General features: G+C 40.1%; 1 protein-coding gene across 1 annotated transcript; it reads left to right on the forward strand.

Moving 5' to 3' along the window:
* Positions 1-8,159: 8,159 nt before the first annotated feature.
* On the forward strand, positions 8,160-8,624 carry LOC138872733 (secreted RxLR effector protein 161-like). Its single transcript, XM_070151147.1, has one exon. The coding sequence runs from the start codon at positions 8,160-8,162 to the stop codon at positions 8,622-8,624; it is 465 nt and encodes a 154-aa protein (XP_070007248.1).
* Positions 8,625-16,596: the final 7,972 nt, after the last annotated feature.

Raw genomic sequence — 16,596 nt, forward strand, 5'->3', positions numbered from 1 at the left:
CTTTGAGATTCATGTGAGATACAAAGGTTTGGTAAATGTCAGTTCATGAGCAATGCAATAGATGGAGGGTATCGGGTCTGAATAGAGACGAGGTATTTTCTGTGATAAGGGTGACAGAGAAAGTGGTTAGTCAATAAACAAGCAAGGTCTTCGAGTGGAAATTAAAGTTGTTATGGGAAATGAAGGAGCAGTCGCCTTACAAGTTCAAGGCCACAAACTAACCACCATGTTTAAATTCACAAAGTTTTCTTTGATTGAAACAGGGGCAGAAAATTTTGATTGTTTCGTAGGGACCCTCCGTAAGGAAAGGCAGGCACCAAACAGGTTTGACATAAAAATTTCAGGACACTCCTAGAAAATGGGACCTAGTTTAAAATTCAAAACAATCGTAAGTAACAAGATCTAGCGTAAGTGTATCCCAAAGGGATATAAGTTGGTTTCAAAATTTGCATGTTTAAGATAGGATTCATTAGGAGTTTTCAGGACCCTCCTGAATAATGGGACTTAGCTTTAAGACTTCCATTAGACAACAAGATTTAGCGTAAGCTCTGTTGTAGAGTAGTGTAATTCAGCCGTAAAAATTGTCACTCTTAAGATAATACTTGATTTTTGATTTTTAGGACCCTCTTGGATAATAGGGTGTAGTTTTAAGACCCTCTTAGATAACAAGATTTAGCGGAAGTCATACCTTTAGAAGATATAACTTAGATTTAAAACCGTCGTTTAATTAAGAGTTGTCAGGACCCTCCTGGATAACGGGATCTGCTTTCAAATTCTTAGTAATATTTGGTAATATGATTCAGTTTAACACTCACATATGTTCCCAGCTACCAAATTGGGGCAGGCAATTTTCTTTGTTTTGTCTATTTTTGTTGAAATCAGGTACCCACTTGGAGAATAGGGAGAAGCCACTCAAATTCAGCATTCAGGCGCCCACCTGGAGAGCACGGGAATACATTTCAAGTTCAGCAATCAGGTGCCTACCTGGAGAGCACGAAAATACATTTCAAGTTCAGCAATCAGCCGCCCACCTGGAGAGCACGGGAATACAGTTCAAGTTCAGCAGTCAGGCGCCCACCTGGAGAGCATGGGAATACAGTTCAAGTTCAGCAGTCAGGCGCCCACCTGGAGAGCATGGGAATACAATTCAAGTTCAGCAGTCAGGCGTCCACCTAGAGAAAGGGAAAGCATCTCAAAATATAGTTCAAATTCAGCAGTCAGGCATCCACCTGGAGAAAAGGGAAAACATCTTAGATTACAACTCAAGTCGGCAACAAATCAACAAGGTAACAAGAACCGCAAGATCAAGATTGAAGATATAGATAAGATTCTTGTAATTCATAGATCATAGCTTAGTCTAGCTTCTTTTATTTTAACATGGTGTAATAAGGGGTTCAGTAAGCAGTAGCAGCAACAACAGCAACAGTGAAATCACAGCTTCATGGTAGTCTCAACTACCAAAACTTCCCGAACTACACTGGCCCGATTCCTTTATAGCCAAGGATATGTAGCCAACCTCGGAAGTAGGGTGCGGTCAAATCTTTCAAAAAAAATGCTTCCCACGGAGTATTCAAATGGGCAAAATCGCTCGTATCCGCTCGCTTTATCTTTGCATGAAAACTCTTCGTGTTTCATCTCGTTTCTTTATTTTTGTTTTCTTTTCCTCGTCTCCTTTATTCTCTTTCTCATTCTTCTTGTTTTTGTTTCATTCGACCAGTTAGTGAAATTAGGTAGCATGAACTTGTTAGTAATTTTGTTTAATTATGTCAAACAAACTTAGGATCAATTGTCCATGCATGATGTTGTTTATCAGTATTGTTATCTTGTTGTTATTAATTAGTATAGTTTCGTTTTCTTGGTTTGTATCAAGGCTGTCGTGATTTCTCTTTTGGGCAATTTTAGGTTAATTTTTAAAACTGGTAAACCATGTCAAAATTGTTTGGGCTTATAAAGATTGAATAGCCCGGAAATGAACTGAATTGGGTTTATCTGACCCATTAACTTGGGTCAAATTGGACCCAGGTTCTGTTTGGCTTTAACAGTAATATGCAGGGGTGTGATAGGGTAATTTGGGTAATTTAGTCTAAGGAATATGAGTATAACTGCCTAGGAAGCTTCCTAGAAGCAAAAAACAGCCTTACTTGGCAAATAAGTCAAAAATGCAAGGATGTAAGTAGCAAAAATCAAAATTCAAAAAGGGCTAAAATGCAAATTTGATCCCTCTATTGTTGCCCTATTTCCTTGCCTATAAAGGCACATTTCCTTGCCTTTGAAGGCAGGGTTGAATAGATAGAAAATATAGAAAAATCAGAGACGGCTGAAAATCTAAAGAAAACATTGTTCAATTGAGTTCCCTGTTTTGATCTCTAAAGTTTTTCAATTACTGAAACATTTTCTGATTCTCTGAGATTGAAATGGTTTGAATTCAGATTTTAGAAAGTTTTTGGTTTGAATTCTGCTGAGTGGTTGCTGTTCCATTGGTGTTCATCAGCCGTTTTTGCTGTTTTATTTAATCTGAACCTGATTCCTGTTACTGCTCCACTGTTGTTGGCCATTGACTCCATATTTCCTTGTTTCTTTTTCGATTTCTAGATACACTTCTACATTCTACCTCATGTGAAGATTGATTTGAGGAATAAATATGGAAATTCTAAAGTTTCAAAACATGTTTTCAGCTTTCTGTTATGAGTTCTGCCTTACTACTTTGTTTTATGGTGCTTTATAGCTTAGTTCAGTATTTCTTTGTAATTAACTTTTGGTCTAGGCTTTTAGATTGTTGATTCCAGCCTCTATTTGGTCTCATTTCTCTTAAATTTGAGCTCTGTGCAGCTAAGCATGTGCTCTGCGAGCTATCTCCTATCTATTTTGCTATGAAATTGTACCTGATGTCCAGTTTTAGTTCTTCTGAGCTTTCTTTCAAAAATTGTAATTGATGTCTAGTTATTTATCGCTGTCATGTAGATCTAGTAGTTATTTTCTTTTGTTTCCTTACTTGACTTTGGCCTTCATGAAGTAAGAGTGCAAATGTTTGATTGGTTCGATTTTTCTTTTTTTTTTAAATCAGTAACACATGAATAAGATGAAATATATAGGTAAAATCAAGTTGAATAAGAGCAGCATTTTTTCCTTGAAATTTGTTCAAGCTCGATAATGTCGGGTTTGACTCTTGAAGATTTGGTTTGTTAGAAAGCATCATATTGATTCAAAGTGTGCAAGTGAGTTTCTGATTTTTTTGGAGTATTGGCATTAAGGCTAAAGGCGTGTTTTCGGGCTATGGATCATACCATTTGGATCTGGTTTTAAAGGTCATAAAATGCCTATAGTGATCCTTTCTGTAGTAGATTAAACTTTGAATTTTTTGTTATTTCTGGATATAAGTTGAAGGGTCAAATTGAGCTAGACTTGCATGAATGGCCCATTGAAATTTGAATCTTGCCAAGGCCCTTTTCTCTTGATCATCTGATTGTTTCTTGCCTAATTAAGTCACTTAGACCATCAAGTTACTAATTAGTAATAAGTTGCTATTTAGAATCAACTCTATGCCTAAAATCTCGAACTATGTCGATGCCATTCAAAACGGAAATACCAGGACTACAATGTTCAGAGGGTAGTTGATAGCTTTAAAATAATTCGTTTGACTGAGTGGAGGTGTGCCATTTGAGTAACGTAAATAGTTTATGGCCCTCATAAATCTAGTTTGAATACCCTTTAAAATTAGAATTGAGGTACGTCATGCCAAACAAAAATGATAATTGCATGACACTCATTTAATTAATCTTGTTTTGATCCTTAGAATTCGAGGCGTGTTGTTTAGTTGAAATTACACAGCCCTCGTAAAGTTGCAAACGCGTAGTCACTTTAGACGAGCTATTTTAATAATTTACCTTCCTAAATGCGGGTGCGCATTTATGTGACCCAAATCCAAATCTCAACGTTAGATAAAATGTGTTGCGGACTGCGGGTGCATTTATGTGACGTGGTTCAAAACATATTTTAAATGACGTTGAAATCTTCCTTTAACTAATTAAATAAAAGCGGTTTAAAAGTTAAAATTGCACATAGGATTAAACATGTTTAAAATCAGATAATAGGCCAATAATAACAGTTGAGCGACCGTGCTAGAACCACGGAACTCGGGAATGACTAATACCTTCTCCCAGGTTAACAGAATTCCTTACCCGGATTTCTGTGTTCGCGGACTGTAATACAGAGTCAATCTTTCCTCGATTCGGGATTTTAAACCGGTGACTTGGGACACCATAAATCTCCCAAGTGGCAACTCTGAATCTTTTATTAAATAATCCCGTTTCTGTTGTCCTTTAATTGGAAAAACTCCCTTATGCCCTTCCAGGGTGTAGTAAAAAGGAGGTGTGACAGTGACTGATAAATCTTACTCGTGTGCTGAAAAGGTGTATTGAGAATAACCTGATTCTTAATGGGGAGAAGTGTCATTTCGTGGTACAAGAGGGCATAGTCTTGGTGCACCGAGTGTCAAGCAAATGAATTGAGGTGGATCGTGCTAAAGTGGATGTGATAGCAAAGCTGCCCCCTCCAACTTCAGTCAAGGCAATCTGGAGCTTCCTCAAGCATGTCGGTTTCTACCGGAGATTCATAAGAGACTTCTCAAAAATTCCTAACCCTCTCTGTAAGTTGTTAGAAAAAGATCACCCTTTCTCGTTTTCTAATAATTGCAGGGTAGCATTTGAGGAGCTGAAAAAGAGGCTAGTCACAACACCTATCATTGTTTCCCCTGACTGGGAGCAACCTTTCGAACTCATGTGTGATGCCAGTGACTACGCAGTGGGGGCAGTGCTGGGACAACGGAAAGACAAGCTGATGCATCCAATCTACTATGGTAGTAGAACGCTGAGTAGAGCCCAACTGAACTACACTGTGACTGAGAAAGAGATGTTGGCTGTGGTGTTTGCTTTCGACAAGTTCAGATCATACCTGATTGGCTCTAAGGTAATTGTATACACTGATCATGCAGCTCTCGGGTACTTGATTGAGAAGAAAGAGTCTAAGCCACGCCTGATTCGTTGGATGCTGCTATTGCAAGAATTCGACCTCGAAATTCGTGACCATAAGGGCACAGAAAATCAAGTCGTTGATCATCTATCGCGACTTAAAGGAGCTGAAAACTCAGTCGAGGTTGAAGATATTCTGGAAACCTTTCCAGATGAGAAACTGCTCACTACTAGTCTTGAAGAAGTTCCATGGTATGCAGATTATGGAAATTACCTGCCCAGCGGTGTAGTTCCCTATGACCTTTCATCTGTACAAAAGAAAAATTTTTATTGTGACTGCCACATGTATTATTGGGATGAGCCCTATCTGTTTAGAATATGTGTTGACAATATGATCTGGAGGTGTATCCCCGAGATAGAACAATCTTCTATTTTGCAGTCTTGTCACACATCGGCATATGAAGGACATTTTGGAGGGGTCAGGACAACTGCGAAAGGGCTAGAGGCCGGATTCTTTTGGCCAACAATGTTTAAAGATGCACACCAATGGGTGAAGGGCTGCAATGAATGTCAACGGACCGGGAACATTTCCCGTCGCCATGAGATGCCCATGAACCCGATTCAAGAGGTGGAAGTGTTTGATGTCTGGGCGATTGACTTCATGGGTCCTTTCGTCAGATCCTTTGGCAATAAGTACATACTTGTTGCTATGGATTACGTGTCCAAATGGGTAGAAGCTGCAGCATTGCCCACTAATGATGCAAGAGTGGTGGTGGGATTTTTGAAGAAGAACATATTCACCCGCTTTGGGACACCAAGAGCGATCATCAGTGACGGAGGACACACTTCTATAATAGAGCTTTCGAGAAGTTGCTCGCAAAGTATGATGTACGCCACAAGGTGGCTACCCTATATCATCCCCAGACTAGTTGGCAGGTTGAAGTGTCCAACAGATAGATCAAGAGTGTACTAACTAAGACTATGAATGCCACAAGAACTGATTGGGTGAAAAATCTAGATGATGCACTCTGGGCGTATAGAACCGCTTTTAAAACACCAATTGGTATGTTGCCATATAAGTTGGTGTTTGGGAAGGCCTGCCACTTGCCAGTGGAACTTGATCATAAAGCTTGGTAGGCACTGAAACAGCTGAACCTTGACATTAAAGCTGCAGGCACAACGAAGAAAATTTGATCACACCCAACTATGCCTCATATAAAGGACATGCAGACGTTGCAAATATAATTTGAGTATTTAGCCCAGAGTAGAACCCACAAGGAATTAACCTATCAATTACTTCTCGTTAGACTTACTAAATTCCACGGAATCAACTTCTCAAATGTTGTAAATAACAACTGAGAGTATTTCTACTAACTACGAATGAATGTAAATAAGCAACTGAAAAATAACTATAATTGAGTTGTAAACTATTAAGAGAAGGTTCTAAGGCTATGATTTTCCCTATTGATGGACTCCCTTCCGGTTATGCTTCACATAGATTCACCAAATCATCTCTATCAATCCTGAGCACTCTTACCACCATAAATCTCTCCCGAATAATCACGATAATCTACTAGACGCACTCTCCCGAGTTATGTTAGTTGGTTTATTTATTACAGCTCACTTTATATTACATCCAAGGCTTCGTTATCCTTAATCCCGCCTTTAAATCCATAATTATTGATCCCTCATATATTTTGGGAGTAGTGTTGTTCAACAATTACCTAAATATGCACTCTCTCCCGAGTTATGCACATTAAATAGGCACAACTAATTGAGGATCCTGTCAATTAACTACAACAAGTACGTAGTTGAACAAATAGAGATTAAAATGGCAAACTATATTAACATAATCAAGAAGTTCATCCTTCTATAGGTTCCATCAAACCTTAGACTAAATATTTAGCTATTCATACTAGTGTTCATCACAACAATAATCAAATTCATCATAAATCATAAAACAAAAGGAAGAAAGGAAAAACTTGATGTTGAATTCTCCTCCTTGCCTCTCCTTTTCTTGCACTAAGCTATGAAAAGTTGCATAGCCCCTCTTTGGTCGAGCTTGACCTTCTATAGGTTAAGTGAATTTTTTCCCCAGACTTCCAAGTTTACCCCTGAAAATTAATATTCCGGAACTGGGCTAGTGCGGTCGCGCTTATGGCCGCGCTAATGCCCTATCATTCTGCCTCGACCATCTGGTCTAGCGCGGTCGCGCTAGTGGACGCGCTAATGGCCGCGCTAGTCCATGCCTTCATTTTAAATATTCTTTTTCTCGTCTTCTTGCGTACTCAGCTCCTAGGGGTTTTTTTCTTGCTTCAATGTAGCTCCAATCACAGTTTTAAGGCCTCATACAAGCTCCTCACTCCTGCAACGTATGACATTCACAATTAGAGCCCATTTTTCATCATTTAACTATATTATAACATTAAAACATAATTAAGCTGGGGCATAAACAATCGCCAAATTACATAAATCTAGCCTATTATCATAACCCATCCGAATTTAACACTCCAGAAGAAGATCACTCAGTTCATATTGATTATGAAGAACTTATTAAGGCAGTGCAAAACCTTTGAAGTTTGAATTTACTCTTTTTTGGTAAATTTACTTGTTGTTAAATGTAAACCTTTCAATTTGTAAGTTTGAATTTTGAAATAAATGTAGCACTTGCAATTTATAAGTGCAATATTTTCCCATCTTCCTTGTATTCTTTATATTAATACAAAGTATTAATATAACTTACAATAGTTATACAAAATACAAAAAAAAAAACAAAAAAAAACACTAAACCCGGCCCAGCCCGACCCCCTCAACCCGTAACCCGTTAAACACACATAGTCTAAAGCAATCAGGACGAATGTGGTATAATCATCTTAGTGAGTATTTATTAAAGGAAAGTTATATAAATGATGTCATTTGTCCATGTGTTTTTATAAAGAAAACAACATCGAAATTTGTTGTACTTGCCGTATATATTGATGACATAAACCTTATTGGAACTCCTATAGAACTTCAAAAGGCAATTGATTATTTAAAGAAGGAATTCGAGATGAAAGATCTCGGAAAGACAAAATTATGTCTTGGTTTGCAAATTGAACATTTGGCAAACAGAATTTTTGTTCATCAATTTGCCTACATAAAAAAGATATTGAAATGATTTTACATGGATAAGCACATCCATTAAGTACTCTGATGGTTGTTCGATCACTTGATGTGAATAAGGATCCATTCCGACCTCAAGAAGAGAATGAAGAGCTATTTGGTCCTGAAGTACCATATCTTAGTGTAATTGGTATACTAATGTATCTTGCTAATACTACAAAGTCTGACATAACCTTTTCAGTTAATGTCTTAGCAAGATATAGCTCTGCTCCCACAAGGAGATATTGTAATGGAATCAAACACATATTGCGGTATCTAAAAGGGAATACCGATATGGGCTTATTTTATGGCAATAATTGCAGTCCCAATCTTGTTGGTTATGCTGATGCTGGGTATTTATCTGACCCACACAAGGCTCGATCTCAAATAAATTATGTGTTTACCTGTGGAGGCACTGACATATCTTGGCGATCGACTAAGCAATCAATTGTGGCTACTTCATCTAATCATGCTGAGATAATTGCTATTCATGAAGCAAGTAGAGAATGTGTGTAGTTGAGGTCTATAATACATCTTATTCGAGACAAATGTGGTTTGAAATGTGACAAACTACCCACGATTTTGTATGAAGACAATGCAGCATGCATAACCCAATTCAAGAGAGAATTCATAAAATGAGATAGGACAAAACACATTTCACCAAAATTATTTTTCACACATGGTCTTCATAAGAATGGTAATATTAATGTGCAACAGATTCGTTCAAGTAATATATGGCTGATTTGTTCGCAAAATCTCTACCGATGTCAACCTTCAAGAAGCTAGTACACAAGATTGGGATGCAAAGGCTCAAGGATGTGAAATGATGCTCTCATCAAAGGGAGTTTAATACGCGTTGCACTCTTTTTTCCTTACAAGGTTTTGTCCCACTAGGTTTTTCTTGCAAGGTTTTTATTGAGGCAATCAAAAGGCGTATTATTAAAAATGTGTACTCTTTTCCTTTCTAGTTAAGGTTTTAACGTGGCATATTACTTATTGAGTAGACATTCAAGGGAGAGTGTTATGAATAGAATTGTAATTAAAGTGAATGTCTATCTTGTAGAGAGTTTTACTTTGTGGCTAAGTCACTTTTTCCCTATAAATAGAGGGGTCTTACCCCATTGTAAATCATCCCAAAATTCAATAAGAATTACTCTCTCTTTCTCTGAAATATTGTTCTTCTTCTTTTATTGTTTTCATCACAGAAAAGAAATTTTACCTCCTATTATAAACCAATATCGTTTTAAAATATTATTTTCTACAACTACCTTTTATATTTTATAGCAAAATAGGTATTTATGGTATATACTACCATTGCGGCATGAAATACAATATTTATGTTTTTCCTCTCTCTTTCTTTCAATTAACACACGATTCTCTTTCAGAATTTTTCTTCTTTCTCTCTCTTTCTCTTCAAGCAACTCAAGATACATGCCCTAGTATTGATAGCCGAGAGTAGAAGGCAACCATGAAACAGAAAAGAGTGAATTTTTCGAACGGAAAGGAGCAATATAATGAACTCTTATAAAAAAATTATTGTGCGGATCCGACAAACTTTCTTCTCTTCTTGGCCGGAAAACGCCATCTCCGACTAAGTTCTTCTCTTCTTTGCAATTTAGTCACATACAATGATACAAACACATTGTATTATGTACAAATTCACTCAAACACATGGTATTTGTGATTAAATATTTTTTTTGCCTGTATTTATGTATTTCGAAGATCTGTATTTTTTTAATACAACTGAATATACCTATATTTATGCATACTGTACATATATAAATATTGAAATACACTAAATACAAACATTGAAATAAAACACAATACAAACAATGAATACTTTAATTTTAAAATACAGTAAAATATATTGAATATAAATAGAAATACAATGAAAAATTATACTTGATTTTATTGAGTTATATTAGGAGTGCATAACTGAAAAATCATTCTAATTAATTGGGTTGATAATGAGGCATGTTAGAATTGATTTTGTTGAGTTATATTAGGAGAGTATCAAGCAAATTTATCATATTTCCATTATTAGTGTGATGACCCGGCCAGTCGTCTCATGAGTTACCACTTTGTTTTCCCATTTCTGCTTCTTATTGCTTTGTTTATTGGTTCTATCTCTGATCGAGTTGGTTGGCTCGGGTTCAGAAAGGTTTTGGTAAGGTTTGAGACACTTAGTCTCTTTTGAGGAAGCTTAAGTTGGAAAAGTCAACCGGATGTTGACTTATATGTTAGAGGGATCGAATGAGAATTCTGATGGTTCGGATAGCTTCGCGAGGTGATTTGGGACTTAGGAGCGAGATCCGAATGTGTTTTGGAGGTTCGGAGTAGATTTAAGCTTGAATTGGTAAAATTGGTATTTTGGCATTTTCCGGTTGAAAGGTGAGATTTTGATATAGGGGGTCGGAATGGAATTTCGGGAGTTGCAGTAGGTCCGTTGTGTCATTTGGGATGTGAGTGCAAAATTTCAGGTCATTTGGACGTGGTTTGGTATACTTTTTGATCAAAAGCGTAATTCGGAAGATTTTGGAAACTTAGGCTTGAATCCGATGTGTTTTGGTTGATTCGATGTTGTTTGAGGTGTTTTGAAGATTGATATAAGTTTGGATGGTGGTATGTTTTTGTGCTTTTGGTTGAGGTCCTGGGGGCCTCGGGGGTGATTTTGGATGGTTGGCGGAAAGTTTGGAAGTTGGTTTTGGTAGCGAAGAAATTCCATTGTTGTCATAACCGCGCCTGCGGCAAGGGGACCGCAGGTGCGGTCTCGCTGAAGCGAGATTGGAGTCGCAGAATCGGAAAGAGCCTAGGAAGGCAAAAACCGCAGAAACGGTTGAGGGACCGCACCTGCGATGGTGCATATGCGGATTATGCATCGCAAATGTAGATTTTGGCCACTTAAATGGGGACCACAGATGCGACGCTTGGGACCGCAAAAGCGGCCGAGATCTAGACCGCAGGTGCGAAAAGCCTGGGCCAGAAGGTATAAAAGCATTCCTTCGCGATTTTTGAGTTGTTCTTCATTATTTCAAGTCGGTTTTGGAGCTTGTTGGGAGATTTTGTAGAGGGAATCAAGGGATATCGTTTGGAGGTAAGATTTTTGAGTCTAATAATCGATCCTATGGTATTATTTCATGGATTAGAGCTGTAATTAATGAAAATTAAGGGTTAAAAATTGGGAAACTAGGGCTTGGTATTGGAGACCTTGACTTGAGGATTTGAGGGGCCATTTGTGGTCGGATTTTGGGACTTTTGATATGTATGAACTCGTGGGGAGATAAGAATCTATTGATGTAAAGTTTATCGAATTCCGAGACGTGGGCCCAGAGGTCGGATTTTGGTTAATTTAGGGACTTATGCTATAACTTGATTTTTTTCGCATGGGCTTCGCTCCCTTAGCATATTTTGACGTCGTGATTCTGATTTTGGATAGATTCGATGCGAGTGGAGGCCGATACGAGGGGAAAAGGCATCGCAGGCTAGAGTTGGACCGGATAGAGGTGAGTAATAATTGTAAATGTTGTCCTGAGGGTATGAAACCCCAGATTTCACATCGATGTGCTATATTGAGGTGATGCACACGCTAGATGACGAGCATTGGGTCATGCACCATTGGGTATTGTGACTTAGTCCATCCCAAATGACTTTTTTACCGCATATTTGATTGAAAACTATTTGCTATCATCAAGTTTTGGGCTGAATGCCATATTTGGGCCTCGTGCCAACTATTTGGACCTTAGGGGATTTTGTTTACTAATATTTCCTCACTGTTTTCACTTTATACTTATACTCAGTCATGCTATATTCTACTGTTTTTATAACTCAACCATGTTTACTCTGTTTTAACACATTAGATGATATTCTAAATGATAATTTGAGCTGAGCATACGAGATATAGCCCGAAGGGCTGGTGTTGTTCCATGATATTGTCCGAGGCACTAATTCTATCGGTATTGTGCCTGAGGGGCGGTTCATTATGTGTTTATCTTTTTTAGTTGCCTGTCATTTACTTGTTTAACTGTTAAAAAGGTATTTGAAAAGAAGCTTAAACTAAACTAAGGTGACTTTACATGTTTTCACTGTTTCATTGCTTTTACTGGCTTTATACTGCTTCTTTATAGCATATTGATGTGCCTTTACGTGATTTCTTATCGCTCAGTCTTCATTTATTGTTATTACTCGCTGAGTTGGAGTACTCACTTTACTCCCTGCACCCCGTGTGCAGATTCAGGCGCTTCAGGTCCTACTTGCAAGGGTTGAGAGCTTCCAGCATATTTTGGAGATTTACTAGGTAGCTGCTCGATGTTTGCAGCCCAGTGCTTCTCCCTCTATCTTATTTTCTCTTGTTTTAATTCTGTAATATACTTTGTAGATTCTTCCTGTTTTAATTGGTCAATAGATGCTCATGACTGGTGATACTCCGATGTCGAGCTGTGTTGGTTTTATTTTTGCAAACTGTACTCTTTCACTGCTTATTTTGGGATTATTATTATGTTAAAGACTTAATTTGTATTTTATTTAATTGCTTAAAAAGAATTGGGTATTGTGTCGGCTAGCCTTGTCTTCACGAGAGGCGTCATCACGACCGGGTCTGGGTTTAGGGTCGTGACAAGTTGGTATCAGAGCCTAGGTTACATAGGCCTCACGAGTCATGAACAAGTTTAGTAGAGTCTCGCGGATTGGTACGGATATATTTGTATTTCTCCTCGAGAGGCTGCAGAACCTTTAGGAAAAACTTCACATTCTTGAAATTCTTGTCGTGCAAATCTGTTGATCTGAGTACTAAACTTTTGTTATTCTATCCTCTCACAGATGGTGAGGACACGCGCTACCAGTCAGGATGGACGACCACCAGTACCACCAGTTGTGGCCACTAGAGGCCAAGGACGCGGACATGGTCGCGATAGGGGCAGGGGAGTGGCCCGCACAGCAGCTAGGGCAGCACCTCCAGTCCACTAGCCACCCCAGTTTAGGATCAGGTCCCAGTTGTGGACGCTCCAGCAGCACTAGCTCAGGCATCAGCTGTGCCCATTGTGAGTTCGGGTCTTCAGGAGGCCTTGGCTCAGATTCTCTTAGTATGCACTGGCCTAGCTCAGGCGGTCTCAGTTACTACCACCGCAACTACTTCTTAGGCCGGGGGAGGCACTCAAACTCCCGCCGCTCGCACACCTGAGCAGGTAGTGGAGGGACATCAGATACCGGGGGTGCATCCAGCCCAGCCGGTTGCAGCTGCTTAGGACTATGTAGCTCCTGCCATGCCAGAGGACGAGCAACGTAGGTTGGAGAGGTTTGGTAGACTTCAGCCTCCGACTTTTAGTGGTGCAGAGGGCGAGGATGCCCAGGGTTTCTTGGATAAGTGTCAGAGGATGCTTCATACAGTGGGCATTCTGGAGACCACCGGGGTCACTTTCACTACTTATCAGTTTTCTGGAGCTGCCTTCACTTGGTGGGAGGCTTTTGAGAGGCGTTGGCCTGTTGGTGCAGCACCCCTTACCTAGAAGCAGTTCTCCGTTCTCTTTTTGGAGAAGTACGTGCCGCAGTCTTGCAGAGAGGAGCTGCGCAGGCAATTCGAGTGGTTGCATCAAGGAGAGATGACTGTGACGCAGTATGAGATGAGGTTCTCTGAGTTAGCTCGCCATGCGATTTAGTTGGTTCCGACAGATAGAGAAAGGATTAGGAGGTTTGTTGATGGCCTCACTTATCAACTTCGTATTTTTATGACCAGAGAAAGGGTGACTGGTGCGACTTTTGAGTAAGTTGTAGACATTACTCGTGAGATTAAGTTAGTTCATCACAAGGAGTGAGAGGAGAGGGAGGACAAGAGGTCTCGAGGATCTGGTAGTTATGGTGGTGCTCCTTCGAGAGGTCAGTTTCAGCACGGCAGAGGCTGTCCATTTAGGAATGCTCAGCCAGCTCACCCAGGTTATCGTGGAGTGTTGTCGGGTCATAGTTCACACAGTTCTCATCAGGGCCAGTCATCACTTAGTGCCCTTCCAGCTCAGAGTTCGTCTCGTGCTCCATCCGTTCAGGGCTCTTTTATGCCAGGTGCATCTGCTAGTCATTCCGGTTCTAGAGTTCCCTTCAGTCCCAATCTCCAGCACCCGGGAGTTGCTATAAGTGTGGTGAGATGGGTCACATGTGGAGGCAGTGTCCTCAACGTCTAGCAGGGTTCATCTCAGCAGAGGAGTCAGCCATCGACTTCAGCACCAGTTACTTCACCACCACCCACCCACCCAGCTAGGGGTGGAGGTCAGTTAGCTAGGGGTCGCCCTAAAGGGGGAGGTCGATCAGGTGGCGGTCATGCCTATTTCTATGCACTTCCAGCTAGACCCGATGTTATTGCTTTCGATATTGTTATTACAGGTATTGTCTCAGTCTGCCACAGAGATGCTTTTGTACTATTTGATCCCGGTTCCACCTTTTTCTTAAGTTAAAAAAGTCAACCGGATGTTTACTTATGTGTTAAAGGGCTCAGATGTGAGTTTCGATGGTTCGGATAGCTTTAGGAGGTGATTTGGGACTTAAGAGCGTGATCGGAATGTGTTTTTGAGGTTCGAAGTAGATTTAGGCTTGAATTGGTGAAATTGGTATTTTGGCATTTTCCGGTTGATAGGTCAGATTTTTATATAGTGGGTCGGAATGGAATTTCGAGAGTTGCAATAGGTCCGTGGTGTCATTTGGGATGTGAGTGCAAAATTTCAGGTCATTCGGACGTGGTTTGGTATACTTTTTGATCAAAAGAGTAATTCGAAAGATTTTGGAAACTTAGGCTTGAATCCGATGTGTTTTGGTTGATTCGATGTTATTTGAGGTGTTTTGAAGATTGGTATAAGTTTGGATGGTGGTATATGATGTGTTTGTGTTTTTGGTTGAGGTCTTGAGGGCCTCGGGGTGATTTCAGATGGTTGGCGGAAAGTTTGGAAGTTGGTTTTGGCAACTGAAGATGTTCCATTGTTGTCATAACCGCACCTGCGGCTAGGGGACCGCAGGTGCGGTCTCGCAGAAGCGAGATTGGAGTCGCAGAAGCGGAAAGAGCAAGGCAGAAACCGCAGAAGCAGTTAAGGGACCGCACATGCGATGGCGCAGGTGCGGATTATGCATCGCAGATGCAGATTTTGGCTACTTAAGTGAGGACCACAGATGCGACGCTTGGGACCGCAAAAGCGGTTGCGCAGGAGCGAGATCTAGACCGCAGGTGCGAAAAGCCTGGGCCAGAAGGTATAAAAGCATTCCTTCGCGATTTTTGAGTTGTTCTTCATTATTTCAAGTCGGTTTTGGAGCTTGTTGGGAGATTTTGTAGAGGGAATCAAGGGATATCGTTTGGAGGTAAGATTTTTGAGTCTAATAATCGATCCTATGGTATTATTTCATGGATTAGAGCTGTAATTAATGAAAATTAAGGGTTAAAAATTGGGAAACTAGGGCTTGGTATTGGAGACCTTGACTTGAGGATTTGAGGGGCCATTTGTGGTCGGATTTTGGGACTTTTGATATGTATGAACTCGTGGGGAGATAAGAATCTATTGATGTAAAGTTTATCGAATTCCGAGACGTGGGCCCAGAGGTCAGGTTTTGGTTAATTTAGGGACTTGTGCTATAACTTGATTATTTTCACATGGACTTCGTTCCCTTAGCATATTTTGACGTCGTGATTATGATTTTGGATAGATTTTACGCGAGTGGAGGCCGATTCGAGGGGCAAAGGCGTCGTGGGCTAGAGTTGGACCGGATAGAGGTGAGTAATGATTGTAAATATTGTCCTGAGGGTATGAAACCCCGGATTTCACATCATTGTGCTATATTGAGGTGACGCACACGCTAGATGACGAGCGTGGGATCGTGCACCGTTGGAAATTGTGACTTAGACCATCCCGAATGATTGTTTTACCGCATATTTGACTAAAAACTGTTTGCTATCATCATGTTTTGGGCTGAATGCCATATCTGGGCCTCGTGCCAACTATTTGGACCCTTTGGGGATTTTTTTTTACTGATATTTCCTCACTTTTTTGTCTTTATACTTGTACTCAGTCATGCTATAGTCTACTATTTTCATAACTCAGCCATATTTACTCTGTTTTAACACATTAAATGATATTCTAAATGATAATTTGAGCTGAGCATCATGTTTTACTGTCGCCTGAGTTGCTTATGAGATTCTGACTAAGTAAGGCCGAGGGCCTGTGTTGTGAGGATACACTGATTTATGATTATGAGGCCGAGGGCTTGAGATTGTACGCCACGAGGTGGCTTGTCGATATAAGGTCGAGAGCCTACTGATTATGCCACGAGATGGCTTGATATTGCGCTTGGGTCGTAAGAGGCCCCTCCCGGAATCTGCACACCCCCAATGAGCGCGGGTACCCATCGTGATATGAGATATAGCCCGAGGGGCTGGTGTTGTTCCATGATATTGCCCGAGGGGCTGATTCTGTCGGTATTGAGCCTGAGGGGCGGTTCATTATGTATTTATCTTTTCTAGCTG

This window comes from Nicotiana sylvestris, chromosome 7 (assembly GCF_000393655.2).
Source record: "Nicotiana sylvestris chromosome 7, ASM39365v2, whole genome shotgun sequence".
In the NCBI taxonomy this organism is placed as follows: Eukaryota; Viridiplantae; Streptophyta; class Magnoliopsida; order Solanales; family Solanaceae; genus Nicotiana; species Nicotiana sylvestris.

Excerpts from the sequence above, each read along its gene's own strand:
- LOC138872733 (XM_070151147.1), top strand. The coding sequence starts at position 8,160 with ATGGTTGTTCGATCACTTGATGTGAATAAGGATCCATTCCGACCTCAA.